This window comes from Eleutherodactylus coqui, chromosome 5 (genome assembly GCF_035609145.1).
Source record: "Eleutherodactylus coqui strain aEleCoq1 chromosome 5, aEleCoq1.hap1, whole genome shotgun sequence".
Classification (NCBI taxonomy): Eukaryota; Metazoa; Chordata; class Amphibia; order Anura; family Eleutherodactylidae; genus Eleutherodactylus; species Eleutherodactylus coqui.
Genome location: NC_089841.1, coordinates 174,046,275 through 174,060,638, shown reverse-complemented (window position 1 = coordinate 174,060,638; position 14,364 = coordinate 174,046,275). Strand labels below are relative to the sequence as shown.

The 14,364-nt window shown below is 47.4% G+C and overlaps 1 protein-coding gene across 1 annotated transcript in view; it reads left to right on the top strand.

The window, feature by feature from the left end:
• The window catches only part of METTL17 (methyltransferase like 17), a 34,053-nt gene that overhangs the window by 8,060 nt on the left and 11,629 nt on the right, over positions 1-14,364 (top strand). The window contains exons 3-8 of the mRNA XM_066603734.1: positions 123-269; positions 1,315-1,402; positions 10,168-10,249; positions 12,204-12,277; positions 13,066-13,160; positions 13,246-13,316. Of these exons, the coding sequence (XP_066459831.1) occupies positions 123-269; positions 1,315-1,402; positions 10,168-10,249; positions 12,204-12,277; positions 13,066-13,160; positions 13,246-13,316 (557 nt within the window). The remainder of the gene's footprint in view (positions 1-122; positions 270-1,314; positions 1,403-10,167; positions 10,250-12,203; positions 12,278-13,065; positions 13,161-13,245; positions 13,317-14,364) is intronic.

Sequence of the window (14,364 nt, the reverse complement as noted above, 5' to 3'; positions counted from 1 at the left end):
TTTCAATCCAAGCCTACCATGTACTTCCTGATGGAATTGCGTGTTTTGATTTTGTGTGCAGTCTTTGCTACTGTTATTCACTAATAATGACGGCTGTTGAGCGTTATTTATTTGTCTTTCAGAAAGCGCTATCAGACAGTTGGAAGAACATGTCATCAGATTGAATAACTACTTGTGGAGCCGAAAACGCCCGTGTGAAGATAGAGACTTAAGAGAAAAAGCTACGGAACTAGAACAAAAGTTTAAAGAAAACACACCCTTTAATTCAGGTAACTACAAGGAACGTAGGCTCATGTGATCTGATAGCCTGGGAGTACAACTGGTCTAACCTTCACTTACTGACAGACAGAAGAATGCAGAATTTTTGATAATGCTGTTTTGCATTGTTTCCCATACACAGGCGCTTAGGGCTGAGGTGAAAAATGCAGCATGTTTTTCTACTAAGGTGTTAGGCCTCATGTCCATGGGGAAAATCAGGCCCGCCGCGGATTCTTCATGCAGACCTCCGCAGCGGGTCCCTCCTTTCCTGCAGACATGAGGCCTAAAAAGAAGAATTACCTGTCTGAACGCTGCGGCCGGATCTTCTTTCTTCGGCCCGGCGGATGTGCTCAGCACGCCAGCAGCGTGCCGCGCACATGCGCCGTGCACTCCTATTTTTTTTTTTTAACTCTTGCTCTCCTGCACCGGAGAGCAGGAATTCAGCTGCGGGTGTGCCGCGGATCCGGACGGCTTCCATAAGCTTCAATAGAAGCCTGCGGGAGACCCGCACTAAAATGCAGCATGCTGCGGGTGTTTTCCCGCACACGCAATCCACACCTCAGGGGAAAATGACATCCGCAGGTATTTAATTACCTGTGGGTGTCCAATGCATCCCTATGGGGCGCGGATCACGCTGCGGATTTTAAATGTTATTTTAGCCGTGGACATAAGGCCTTAGGCTTTATTCACGCACATGTTTTTGGGGTGTTTGTAGAAAAAAAAGCCTTAAAAGTCATGCATTTAAAAAAATTATAATATAAATGATATAAAATTTTGGTGGCGCTTTTAACTACACATTTTTGATATGATTTTTTTTCCTATAAATAAGTTTATGGGAAAACACCTGGAAATAAAAACACCATGGATCAAAAATATGGGAAAAAACTCCACAAAAAAACTGCAATATTTTTACTACCTTTCAGGACTTCCTATTGACTCAGTCAACATCTGACCACGGTGTTCTTTGCTCCAAAAATTGCTGCAAAATAATGCTGGGGGAAAATTCATTAAAACCACCCTTATGAGTGTTTATCATCTTTCACTTTCTTTTGACAGATCTCAATCTTTATCAAAATGATGAAAAGTTAAAAAGTAGGGTGTTAAGTACTTTACGGAAGAATATTTATCATTGGCAGCCTTTAAGGTAAGGAGCGGTGTGGTTCCTTGAGAAATGTAATCCAAAGTTAGGTACATCTGCACTACAGTCAAATTCGGTGGTGCAGCTATAGGAGGTGTAGTTGTTACTGGGTCTCTATTTTTGGGAGATAAGCTGAACAGAAGGCTAGTCTGGCACATTTTTTATGGCATTTATTGTTCATTTTATTGTGCAGGTTGTTACGGATGCAGGGTCAACAATTATGTGTAGCTTCATTTTCTTCGTAAATTCAAACCTTATGTAACAGTTTTGTTTCCATAAAACCACTAAGGTTCTGCAGTTATCGGGGCAGCTGAGGCATGAAGCAGTTGGGTTATAGAGTCAATAAAAAGTCTAAAGACACAGAAGATTGATTACATGGGCAACTGATCATCTAATCCCTGTTTTTCTGGTTAAAAAAGACCCACATATGTGACAATCCGAGAGGAAATATTCTCTCTTATTAATAAGGGGGTGTGATAACATGGACAAAAAATCCACCACGTGTGCCACAGTTGCATGCTGTCTGCTATATAACTCTAGGGGCATCTGGAATATACTTCTCAAAAATTCTATCACCCCTGACTACATGCCAATATTTTTCCAAAATTTTTTTCACACTGCTACCAACCCTAGAAAACCTTGTTATACATGCAGGGTGTATCAGAGCCTCATCCTTCTTTTTGCCCTTTCCTTTCATCAGAACCTAGTATCTAAGCCACTTGTGCTACCCCCGGATATGTTCTTTCAACTATTGCTTGAGAATGAACATGCTAGGGACCAGCGGTGTGCCCCAACTGGCATACACCAGTATGCCAATATTATGTCATAAAAGCACATATTCTGTATGTCCATTACTGGCAGAACATGTACCATAAAAATACTTGTATACACTTTGGGACCTTTCACACAGGCCGTAATATTTCACATCAGCGTGACGGAATATGCCCTTCTACGGAATATTCAGCCTCAAAATCTTCAGTGCTAATGTGCGTATTTTGATGCGGAATGGAAAATGAATCCTGCCATCAATTCCGCATCTGCAGATAGCTGTGCAGACTTTGGTGTGGAATTCAGGGACGGCATATTCTACAATGCTATTGCAGATTATTTCGTCCTGTGTAAAAGGTCCCTTATTCTATGGCAGTAATAAATACCAATTAAAAAAAAATGGCGGGAGGGGGGCGTGGCCAGCTAATGGAGGAGTGAGACGTGCCTCAGCTCGGCTCCCGCATCCAGCCCCGTCTAGCCTACACGTGGAGGACCCAGACCCGGCAAACCACAACAATGGCGAAGGGGAAGAAGAGAGGAGTCACACTAACCCCCTCAGACGACTCCAGGAGAAGCATTGCGACCCTGTTGAGACGAGCAGCGGGAGCGGAGTCCCGAGAGCGCGCTCCCAAGATGGCGCCCGCTCCACTTCCGGAGCGGCAACCCAGCCCGGCATCGGACAGCGACCAGCCGGCTGGAAACGGGAGAGAGCCCAGCAGCCTGGGCGGCCCTGCAGTGGACCCCGATCACCACATAGAGCGGAGAGGAGGTAACGGCACAATACCGGCGGCGGATGGCGGACCGCCTGAACCCGCCGGCAGCAGCAGTATAACGGAGGGGGGAGGAGGAGCGGCAAGCGCCGAGGGCGCTACAGCAACCGAGGAGGGGAGAGCGGCAAGGGGAATCAGGGAGTCAGCCCCAGAGATAAGGGGAGACCCCACCGCCACAGTAACAGAGCCACCTGCGGCTCAGATAGCCCCCCCACAGGCAGACCTGCAGCACCCAGCAGGGGAAAAGGGGCCAGGAAGAGCAGCCCAGGCAAAGGGGAGAGCCCGACAACCATCCCCAGCAGAAGAGCCCCTAGTGGAGCAGATAGCCCCCCCACAGGCAGACCTGCAGCACCCAGCAGGGGAAAAGGGGCCAGGAAGAGCAGCCCAGGCAAAGGGGAGAGCCCAACAACCATCTCCAGCAGAAGAGCCCCTAGTGGAGCAGGGGAAAAGGGCAACGACCCACACAGGCAACAAGCCCAGCAAGGGGGCACAGCCAAACCAGCACCCAGCGAGGCAGGACGAACCCCCCCAGCAAGATGCAGGACCGGCTGGCAAACACCCCCCTCCGGGAAACAGTCTCTCAAGGCAGAGCTGTACCCCACCAATATCCAGCTCCCCAAAGCCGCCCTCCCGGCAAGGAGACACCCCTAAGGGCCCTGCACACACCCCGCACATAAGCACGCCGGACGCAGACACAAGCCAGCCACGACCGAGCTTCCCTCAGCTGCACAAAAGTGCATCACAAAGAAAGACCAGATTGGCAGACGAGCAGGCCACAACCACAACTAAGCCACCACAGAGGCCAAACATGCAGAACGAGCCCAGTAACTGGGCCAAGATTGCATCAACATCCCCTGTGCCGCAACCGGATCAGGCTCCCCCGCGGTCCAGTCTCCCACTGACACACGGCTCGCCAGAGCAACTTCTAGGACTCAGAGCCCCTTTCAAAAAACCCACAGATTACCACCAGCCCGAGACAGAGAATGGCCCACCAGGACATCCATATTGCAGCGCCCCGCTACCACAAAGAAGCGTGGGACAGAGAAGATACATACAGACCGATGTCCAAAGCGCAGCCAAACCCAAGACTCCCGAGCTGCAAGACAGCATACCGAACCTGGGGACAGGCAGCGCAGACAACTCCGGCAGCAGAACAGGGCGATCGAACTTCAGACACCTAGCCCAGAGCGAACCCAACAACCAAACCCTTGAACCAGAAGTGGGAGAGGACTGGGACTGGAAAAGTCATCTAAGGGCTTTACCGACACAGAATCATATTGATACCCTTTTCCAGCAACTCGAGGCTGCACGTAAGAAGGACGTAGCGTCTCTCCAGCAGGAGATACGACAAATAGGCCAGAGAGTAGAGGCAGTAGAGGAGGCCCAGGAGAAGGTCACAGAAACGCTTGAGGCGCATGATCAAGAGCTACACCTACACTCCCAGCAGATCCTGGATCTCTACACGCACCTCGATGATCTAGAAAACCGTCATCGGAGAAATAATATACGGATCAGAGGTCTCACCGAAGAAGTGGAACCATCACAACTTGAAGGCTGGGCCCAGTCATTCTTCAATAATATATTAAAGCGACCGGAGGCCGCCTTACTAGAAATAGATAGAATTCACAGGACTCTCGGCCCGAAATCCTCAGATCCTAGCAGACCCAGAGATGTGGTCTGCCGAATACATTTCTACAGAGACAAGGACTTAATTTTACAAAAAATACGAACCATCAAAGACTTGTCCTTCCAGGGTACCCAGATCCTGATTCTTCCGGACCTTTCGCGTCGAACTCTACAGCTGCGCAGAGCATTGAGACCGCTGCTGACCATCCTCCAGGATAGGGGGATTCCCTATCGCTGGGGTTTCCCCTTCCAACTACACGCTTCCAAGAATGGCAAGGCAGCAACATTCCGAGGACTGGGGGACTTACCACATTTCTTGGGAACTCTGGAACTACCCCCAGTCCGATTACCAGATTGGCCAACACCGTGCTCCCTTCCGGTGCCACCCCCAAGAAACGCGTGGATATCGGTACCTCCGAGATCCAGACGACGACGTAGAGACCAACGCCAGGGGGAAAATGAAGACGCCAGAAGCGGAGCGGCAGAGTGACAGAGACGCAGCCACTTTTATTCCACAACCTCATACTGTCTTGCTTCTCCGCTTTCCATGCATATATCACTACTATACCTATAACCCCTTTCCCCCCCTTCTCTAAATGCGCCTGTATAGGGTGAATATGCCACAAGATCTTACTAGCAGGGGGGACGAACTTGACGTAGCCGGGTCTGGGTACGCCCACACATATGTTTAACGATCCCGGTTCCCACACACGGGATTCACTCTCGACGGGGTGGGGATGCGGGGGGGAGCCCACCCTTCCTTGGCCTCCACACTCCCACATAGGGCTGACAGCTAATTTAAGCTGTTGTTTTCTGCCTAGTATAGGCGAACCATTAGTTCTAGGGGACCGCTAGCGGCCCTCTACCAGATGTTATTTGTTCTTAAGTTACGTGTTTATCCCCTATTTGGTCTTCCCCGATGTGTCGTTTCCTCTTGTGTCATCCCCCTCTACCCTTCCCCGCCCCTATCCCACCTGAGGAGAGATGGGAGATACGCATTCACCCCGGTTTCTAGGCTTAAATGGCGAATTTAACATTTTGCACCCACAATGCCAAGGGGCTAAACAGCCCTCAGAAGAGACGACAGCTCCTCTATCACCTCCATAGAAAAAGAGTAATGGTAGCCATGCTACAGGAGACCCATTTCAGGGAGGGGAGCGTGCCAACTTGCTCCTCCTCGTACTACCCCAAGTGGCTCCATAGTCCCGACCCTCTGAGAAAGGCAGGAGGGGTTTCCATCGCCCTACATAGGACGCTCCAATACCAGTCAGTTGATTCCTTTATTGACCCAGGGGGCAGATATATTTTTCTCAAGGTTGAAATAACGGGTACAGTGACCACCTTTGCTAATATCTATCTCCCCAACCAGAACCAGGTTCCCGCGGCGATGAGAGTGCTGACCGCCTTAGCCAAATTCGCGGACGGATCGAGAATAATTCTGGGCGGAGACCTTAACGTGGCAATGGACCCCGAAGTGGACACTTCATCGGGTAAGTCCTCCGTCTCCCGGGCAGCAACCAGGGCACTCAAAAAAAAGCTAGATGCATTACACTTAATAGATCTCTGGAGAACACTACATCCAGACACCCGGGATTACACGTTCCACTCAGCGGCTCACAACTCCTACAGTAGGATCGATTATCTTATGATTTCACACAGCCTCTTAGATAGCTCCCCTTCATGCTCACATGGGGACCTGCTGTGGTCAGACCATGCCCCGGTTTTTGGGGGTCTAGTGGGGTGGGGGTCCACACCTAGATGTCAGTCCTGGAGACTCAACGACAATCTCCTAAAAGACCCCCTATGCGTATCAATACTTAGAAAAGAAATTGAAACTTTTAAGGAGACACACCAAGCAGATCAGACCCCGGCACCAATTAAATGGGAAGCCCTCAAGTGTGTTCTAAGGGGCGTGCTGATTTCCCAGGGAACCAGGATTAAAAAAGAAAGAGCAGCCACCTTGACGGGGCTACTTGCTACCCTGAGGGCCAAGGAGAACACTAACAAAAGACAGCAAAACGAAACACTGCGGGCGGAAATCTCGCTGGTCCGCCAACAGATCTTAGAGATACTAGACCAGCGCTCCTTGGCTCTCAGGGACAAAATCAGAAAAGGGTCCTTTGAATACGGGGACAAATGTGGGGCGCACCTGGCTAGGACCCTCCATCCCAGGTCCCCTCAAACATATATCCCTAAAATTCAATCCGCCAGAGGCCAAGTAGTACACAACACCAAGGATATACTGGAGGAATTTAAATCCTTCTACGACAGACTCTATAACATCCCGATAGAGACACATACTCCACATCAGACCCTTAAAAACGAGATAGATGCCTACCTCTCTGAATATGCACCTAAGAGCCTGGCACCAACAGAGGCTGAGGCCCTGGAGCAGGACTTCTCACCCCCAGAACTGACCAATATAATCCAAAATCTGAAAGTAAGTAAGAGCCCGGGCCCAGATGGATATACAGCTAGATTTTATAAATTATTTGCGGAAGAACTTGCCCCAGTAGTTTTGGACGCATTTAACGCGGTGAACAAAGGCCACCCGTTCCCCAGGCAGGCTCTGCAGGCCCACATCACAGTTATACTTAAACCGGGTAAGGACCCCTCGGCCTGCGGGAGCTACAGGCCAATCTCACTGATAAACGTCGATCTCAAGATGTTTGCTAAATTGATAGCAAACAGACTACAAAACCAAATCCCTAAGATGATCCACTTGGAGCAGGTTGGCTTTGTCCCTGGCAGAGAGGCAAGGGACAACACTATAAAAACAATGTCCCTAATAGCTAGAGCCAAATCGACTAACACCCCCCTATGCCTCCTGTCGATCGATGCAGAGAAGGCTTTCGACAGGGTGAGTTGGACCTTCCTCTTTGCCACACTAGAGAAAATCGGTCTGGGCCCACGGATGCTCCAGTGGATCATGGCACTTTACCAGGACCCGACCGCAAGAATCAGAGTGAACGGGACGCTGTCCGATACGCTCAGAGTGGGCAACGGGACGAGGCAGGGGTGCCCCCTCTCCCCCTTTCTCTACATCCTTACTATGGAGACCCTAGCGAACGCTATTCGCAGCAATGACTCAATAAGGGGTTACAGGGTTGGCACCTCAGAGCATAAAATGGCATTATTTGCCGATGATCTGCTGCTGTACCTGTCTAACCCCCGAATCGGCATGCCTGTGCTCTTAAAGGAATTCGAGAAATTCGGGAGAATTAATAACTACAAAGTCAACGCACAGAAATCAGAAGCCCTGAACATAACACTCCCGCAGGCCGAGGTCTCTCATCTGAAGTCGGTACTCCCCTTTCGGTGGGTCGACTCACACTTAAAATATTTGGGAATAAGCATTTCAGCGGAGCCTGCGGAAGCCTTTAAATTAAATTTTATCCCATTTGTCGAAGGCCTAGAGAAGGATTTGGGCAAATGGAACCCCCTCTATATCTCATGGAATGGGCGAATTAATGCGGTAAAAATGGACGTGCTGCCCAAATTTCTATACATCTGCCAAACCATCCCAATAGGTCTACCAAGAGTTTTCTTCAAAAAAATTAGATCCCTGATTATTAACTTCGTATGGAAGGGGTGCAAACCACGACTGCGCCACTCCATACTGACGAGTGAAAAAGAAAAGGGAGGCCTGGGCCTACCAGACTTCTCGTTATACCATAAAGCCAGCATAGCAAACTGTGCCCTTGATATTATCAAGAGCAGGAGTTCAAGGCTATGGGTGGAAATAGAGCATGCAGGGGAGACGGATGGCCTATACGGAGCCCCCTGGATACCAACCAGGTGGATAAAAAATATTCCCAATATTTCCCCCTTCAGTCTCCAATTGTTCACCACATGGGCGGGCTTTGCGCCTCGCATGGGCTTGGTCACGGTTCCCGGGCCGTTAACACCGCTTACTGCAAACCCCTTATTTGAATCCACCAAAAATAGGACGGGTCTCCTGTCCCTCCCGGCTACACCAACCCCCAGACTAAGAGATGTAATGACAGAGTCAGGATTGAAATCTTTGACAGAGATTCTAGACCAGGCTCCACCACAGCCAGGTTTTTGGCTGCAATACCTGCAGTTAAGGGGCTTTGTGAGCTCGCTGATGCCGAAAGGGAATTTGACAGCATCCCCTACGGAGTTCGAACAAATTTGTCTTTCAGGCCTATCCCAGAGGCACATGATCTCTAGGTTATATAAAATGCTGCTGTACCGGGAGACGGGGGACGAGGTCCTGGGGTACAGGGGATCCTGGGAGCGGGAGTTGGGGGACAACCTCACAGAGGAGGACTGGGGAAGGATCTGGAATCTGACCCATAAGGTTTCTACGGCAGGGAAAATTCAAGACCTTAATTACAAGATAGTTTCAAGGTGGTACAGGACCCCTGACCAACTGCAGAGGATCTTTCCCCAGGTTTCCTCGGAGTGCTGGAGGTGCGGCGGGAGCAGAGGCAACATGATCCATATCTGGTGGGAATGTCAGCCAGTAGCCGAGCTCTGGAAAGAAGTGACAACCCTGTACAACCAAGTCAATCACACGGACGTCACGATGACGCCCAAGCTTGCCCTGCTCTCGCTGTTCCCGGGCTCCGTGAGGGAGGCGAAAGTAAGTCTATTAAAACATTTTATAATAGCAATGAGAAGACTCATTCCAAGACTGTGGCGCTCAGCCGCCGCCCCAACCAGGGGCATGTGGGTGGAAGAACTCCATACTCTCATGAGATTGGACGAGCTGGGGGCAGACGAGCCCAAACTATGGGAAGCCTACTACAAGCTATGGCAGCCGTGGGTGGCGTTCAGGGGAACGGATAATCTCAGAAAATGGATAGAGCAAGGCTCTTTAGACCAATGAGATTGTAAGAAAGACCCCCTGGGCGTAGCACACGCGGCCATACCTACTTCCAACTCCACACACCTCTCCTCTCCCCCTCCCCAAGCCCCTCCTTTCCGCCTCCCTCCTTCCCTACCCCCTCCCCCCCCCAATGTTTGTCATAGAGTAAGTAAAATAAATGTCGACGGCAAAGGAAAGGTCCATATCAGAACTACAAGACGGGACGAGACTGGGCACCCAGTCTTGTAACATAGACTAAGACAGAGAGGAGAGAAGGGGACAATACACAACAGGGAGTCAACGCAAACAAGATGCCTCAGAATTACTGGGGGAAGCGCAACGTTATTCCCCCATGATACTCTGTTCTTTGTCTCCTCTTCTCTGCTAATTTTCTACTAGCATAATAAGTCTCTGAAGCAGACACATCTATAATAGTTTACCAAGTTTATTTCACTGCTTGTCTTGATAAGGTTGAAGTGTTATACAAATGTGACCAAGCTGTCGATGTGCAATAAAAATTTATTTGAATTAAAAAAAAAATGGCGGAATGGTGCTTGCGTATTGTTGCGCAAACCTTGACAGTGAAATGTCATTATTAAACCTACGAAACGTGTTAGAGATAGCTACGTAAGCAAACCTAATGGATTTTAAGTGGCTCCAATAAAGATTTTGGGTTGTAGAAGAGTTGTAATCCTGAATCCACTATGGTGCCTGGGATAAATACGGTATTTCCACAACGCATTCTTATTAATTCTGCCATGTCTTCATCCCAGCTACACAGAGCAGTTTGGCCTGGTGTATTTAGCTGCACGCTTTGATGGAGGATTTGCTGCTGTATCTCGAGTGCTACAAGAGGTGAGGAGATGCAAGAGACTCCTGGCATATGTGACTTCGCACCTTACATGTCATACAAACGTGCGAGAACTCGGAGTGCTTGCTAGTCAGAAGACTGGAAATGGTTACAGAATAATTTCTAAAGCCTCTCCTATCACGTCTGCTCCACAGTACTCACATAGGTTACGTAGACAATAAATAACATTTGTAACCCTTTTGCACACCAGTGACTGCAGAACTCTGCCATGGCAGCTATATAATTAGCAATAAAATAGACGCTCAGAAATGAATAAACTTTGCTACGGCTCATACATTGAATATAGCAAAATCTTGATACTATGGTTATAGCTGAAAGATAGAGGAGAAGGAATAAAAGTGTTAATTGTATGAAGTCTTTGTAATACGACTTTATGATACATACTTAATAACTAGAGATGAGCGAGTATACTCGCTAAAGGCAATTGCAATGGCTGTCAGCAGGAGGGATCGGGGGGGAGAGAGGGAGAGAGAGATCTCCCCTCCGTTCCGCCCCGCTCTCCCCCGCAGCTCCGTGCCCGCTGCCGGCACCCGAACCTGCAGTCTCGAGCGGGGAGATACTCGCTAAAGGCAATGCTCGCTCGAGCAATTGCCTTTAGCGAGTATACTCGCTCATCTATATTAATAACCACTTTATTACACCCCCGGACCTTTCTCGATTCGAGCTTCCCTGTGTGGAAATTAGATACGTGACTCCAGAGTGCAGCAAAATATCATGTGGGCAAGTTTTCCATGGATCACTTTTCATGTGAATCCATATTAGAATTGAAAAATCAAGCATTCTGAGCAATATTGAACAAGGCTTGGTCATCAGCACTAGACTAGCGGGGGCCAGTATTTCAAAAACTGCCAAACTTGCGTCCTTTTTCCCATGCAATGGTGTCAAGAGTATACCGAGAATAGTGTGATCAAGAAAAAACATCCCGTGAAAGTTCCTATGGTTGTAAACAACTTGTTGATGAAAGGCGTCAAAGGAGGATGTCAAGAATTGTTCTCAAGTCTAGGTGTGTTTAGACCAGCGAATTGCAGCCAAATACAATGCTTGTGCTCCAACTAACATCTCCGAATGCACGAGTTGTTGTTCCTTATCACGGATGGGCTATAACAACAGTCAAGCAGTTCCAGTGTCATTGCTGTGTAAGAGAAACCGGCAAGACTTCAGTGCGCAAAAGACCACAGAGTTGATCAATGGAAAAAACACTTCTTGGTCAGAGGAGTCCAGATTATTGCTGCACCACGCTGATGAGTGTTAAGGCCCATTTACACGGAGCAATGATCGCTCAAAAATCGCCAAAAAGCAATAGTTTGCGTGATCATTGTTGCGTCTAAACACGCAGCCATCGTGCACTTTTCATGCACTGCTAGCTGATTGTTAAATTCAGGCCAAACTAATAATTGTCATACAGCCTTATCAGCAGTTCTCCACGGTGAGTGCTGATAGCATTGTTTCCCGCTGGAGAACAAAGGATCTGAGTGCAGATAAGAGCCCTCAGGCTATTAACTGCCTTCAGCTAAGGCTTCATCTGCACACTAAATTGCTATTAAGTAGCTGAGTAGCTACTTAATAGTTTATGCAAAATGATCACTCAAAGCTGTCACTCAAACTGTCGTCTGAGCAATCTTTGAGCGATCATCGCTCCGTGTAAATGGGCCTTTAGAATTTGGCTCAAGCAGTGTGAATTGTTGAGCCCTTCCTGTCAGATGTTGAGAACACGTCAATACGTTCATCTAATCTGCGACAACTACAAGAAGCTTCCTGTCCGCATAGTCCAATATTCTTACAAAACAAATTTCATTGCTGCAGTTCTGAAGGCCAATGGAGGTCCAACACACTACCAGATGGGGGGCTCCGATAAAGTGGTCATTCAGTGTAGCTTGTGTAATAAGAGTTTTTTTATGAACTTTTATTGTGATGCTTATATGTTCGCGTCCCCTACAGATATACCAACGTGTTCCTGAGTTCAAGCCACAGACGTTGATGGACTTTGGATCTGGTACTGGATCGGTGTCATGGTGAGAGCTCTTGAGAGAGGAGTTGTGCGGTGAGGGCTGTCCTCTCGGACTGTTGCCCCTCTGGTAAACAAGGGCGAGTCTGACTTTTGAAACCTTTTTTGATCATCCTATATTCATATATGGAAGAAACTGTCAGTGCCTGAACATTTTTGAAATGCAGCATTACATGACAGTCATTCAAAAGAATGAGCAACCAAGCAGTATATATAGTTGTTGAGTCTTTCATGTTGCAGTGTCTCTCTACCCTGGCTGATGGAGGGGAGTCCTGATGGGGGGGGGGGGGGGGGGGGGCGCGAAGGGGGTCGCCCTTTATGACTTCCATATTTCCTAATCCAGCATATAGACAAGTATTATTCTGAGTGAAGAACCCCTTAAGAGGCATTCAAATGCAGGTATTAGTGTTGATGCATTTGTGAGCTGGAGTGGCATACTAATCTGCATGCCTCTTGAAATGCTGACAGTTTCTCTTCCACATCTGATAACAAGTTGTCAGTTTCTCAGCAGGAGACTTGAATAGTTGTTTGTCATCAGATGCTGATGAGCAACTGATGCATTTTAAATGGCATATAGCACATCTAAGTAAAAATAGAGCTATGATTCAGCAAACCTTTGGACGGGCTCATTCATCTGAAAGCTAAACTAGCACTGAGCTCCGAAGCAAAGGTAGATTGTCATTCCTCACATACAAGGTATTATATGATAGAAGGAAATAGAACATTGCAGCAAGGGGTTTTGCATTGGGATAGTCTTCAGCCCTGTTTAATATATTGCTTTGTACTGTTTTCCAGGGCAGCCCATAGTATATGGGGTAACAATCTCAAGGAATATGTTTGCGTTGATTCCTCTGCGTCCATGAACACTCTCAGTGAACTGGTATTGAGAGGTAATACACATCTTCTTGACATCTCCTAGTCATGTCTTCTATAAATGCATTTACGCATTAACCTTTGTTTTGTGTTTCTGAGCAGGTGGGTCAGAAAAGGGGAAGATGCACATCACCGGTATTCATTTTAGACAGTTTTTGCCGGCTTCACCCAAGGTAAGTGTAATATGGACCCGGTTCTGCACGCCCAACGTTGGATGGTCAGTGAGGGTTGTCTAGGGGTCCTTTTGGACGAGTCGATAATCTTGTGAACGAGCGAGTGACGTCACCGCTAACTCGTTCACCCTTGTGAAGCTTGTTTAGACAGACAGATATATTGTTGGCTCATTCAAACGAGAATTGCTTAGTCTTTCATATTTGCTGTATAAGCGAATGAGAACGACTAAACAACTGCTGTTTTAAACTGGACAAGAAGTGAACGAGCCAATGTTTTGTTTTTTTTATGCTGCATAAAATGAACAACGAACGAAAAGTGAACGATTATCATGCAGTTTCGCTCGTTTGAAGTTTTTTTTTTTTTTTTTTTTTTACGATAAGCTGGGTTCACAAACTGAGTTTTTATTGTGGAAACAGATCCCCAAAAGATTGAAGGGTAAATGGATTCCTTTAACCCCTTAAGAATGCAGCCAGTTTTATTTACATATTTTTTTTTACATTTTTGCTTTTTCACTCTTACCTTCCGAGGGCCATAACTTTTAGTTTTCTGGCAGTATAGCCATATGAGGGCATGGTTTTTTTTCATGGTATGAGTTATATCTTTTATTGGCACCATTTAATATAGCATATAATGTGTTAAGAAACTGTAAAAAATATATTTCTGGGGTAGAATATAAAATCCTCACTTCCAATGTTTTTTTGGTTTTCATTTTGGCGACCTTCACTGTGCTATAAAAATGACCTGTTACGGTTATTCTGATAGTGACTGAGGGTGAGCATGATCGCATTGATATCAGATTGCTTTGTTTTACAATATTTTTGACACCCATCATTTTATTGTTCCACCAAAGTAGCTGTGTGAGGACTTATTTTTTTGTCCAGTGAATTACAAAACAGCCGTTCTGGAAAACTTTCAAACTTCGCATTCATCAATAGTGCAAGGAAATATAAGAAACTTATCACATCCTTAACCCCTTAACGCTCCAGGGCGTAAGTCTACATCCTGGCAGTGGGGTACTTCCCGCAACAGGGCGTAAACTTACGTCCT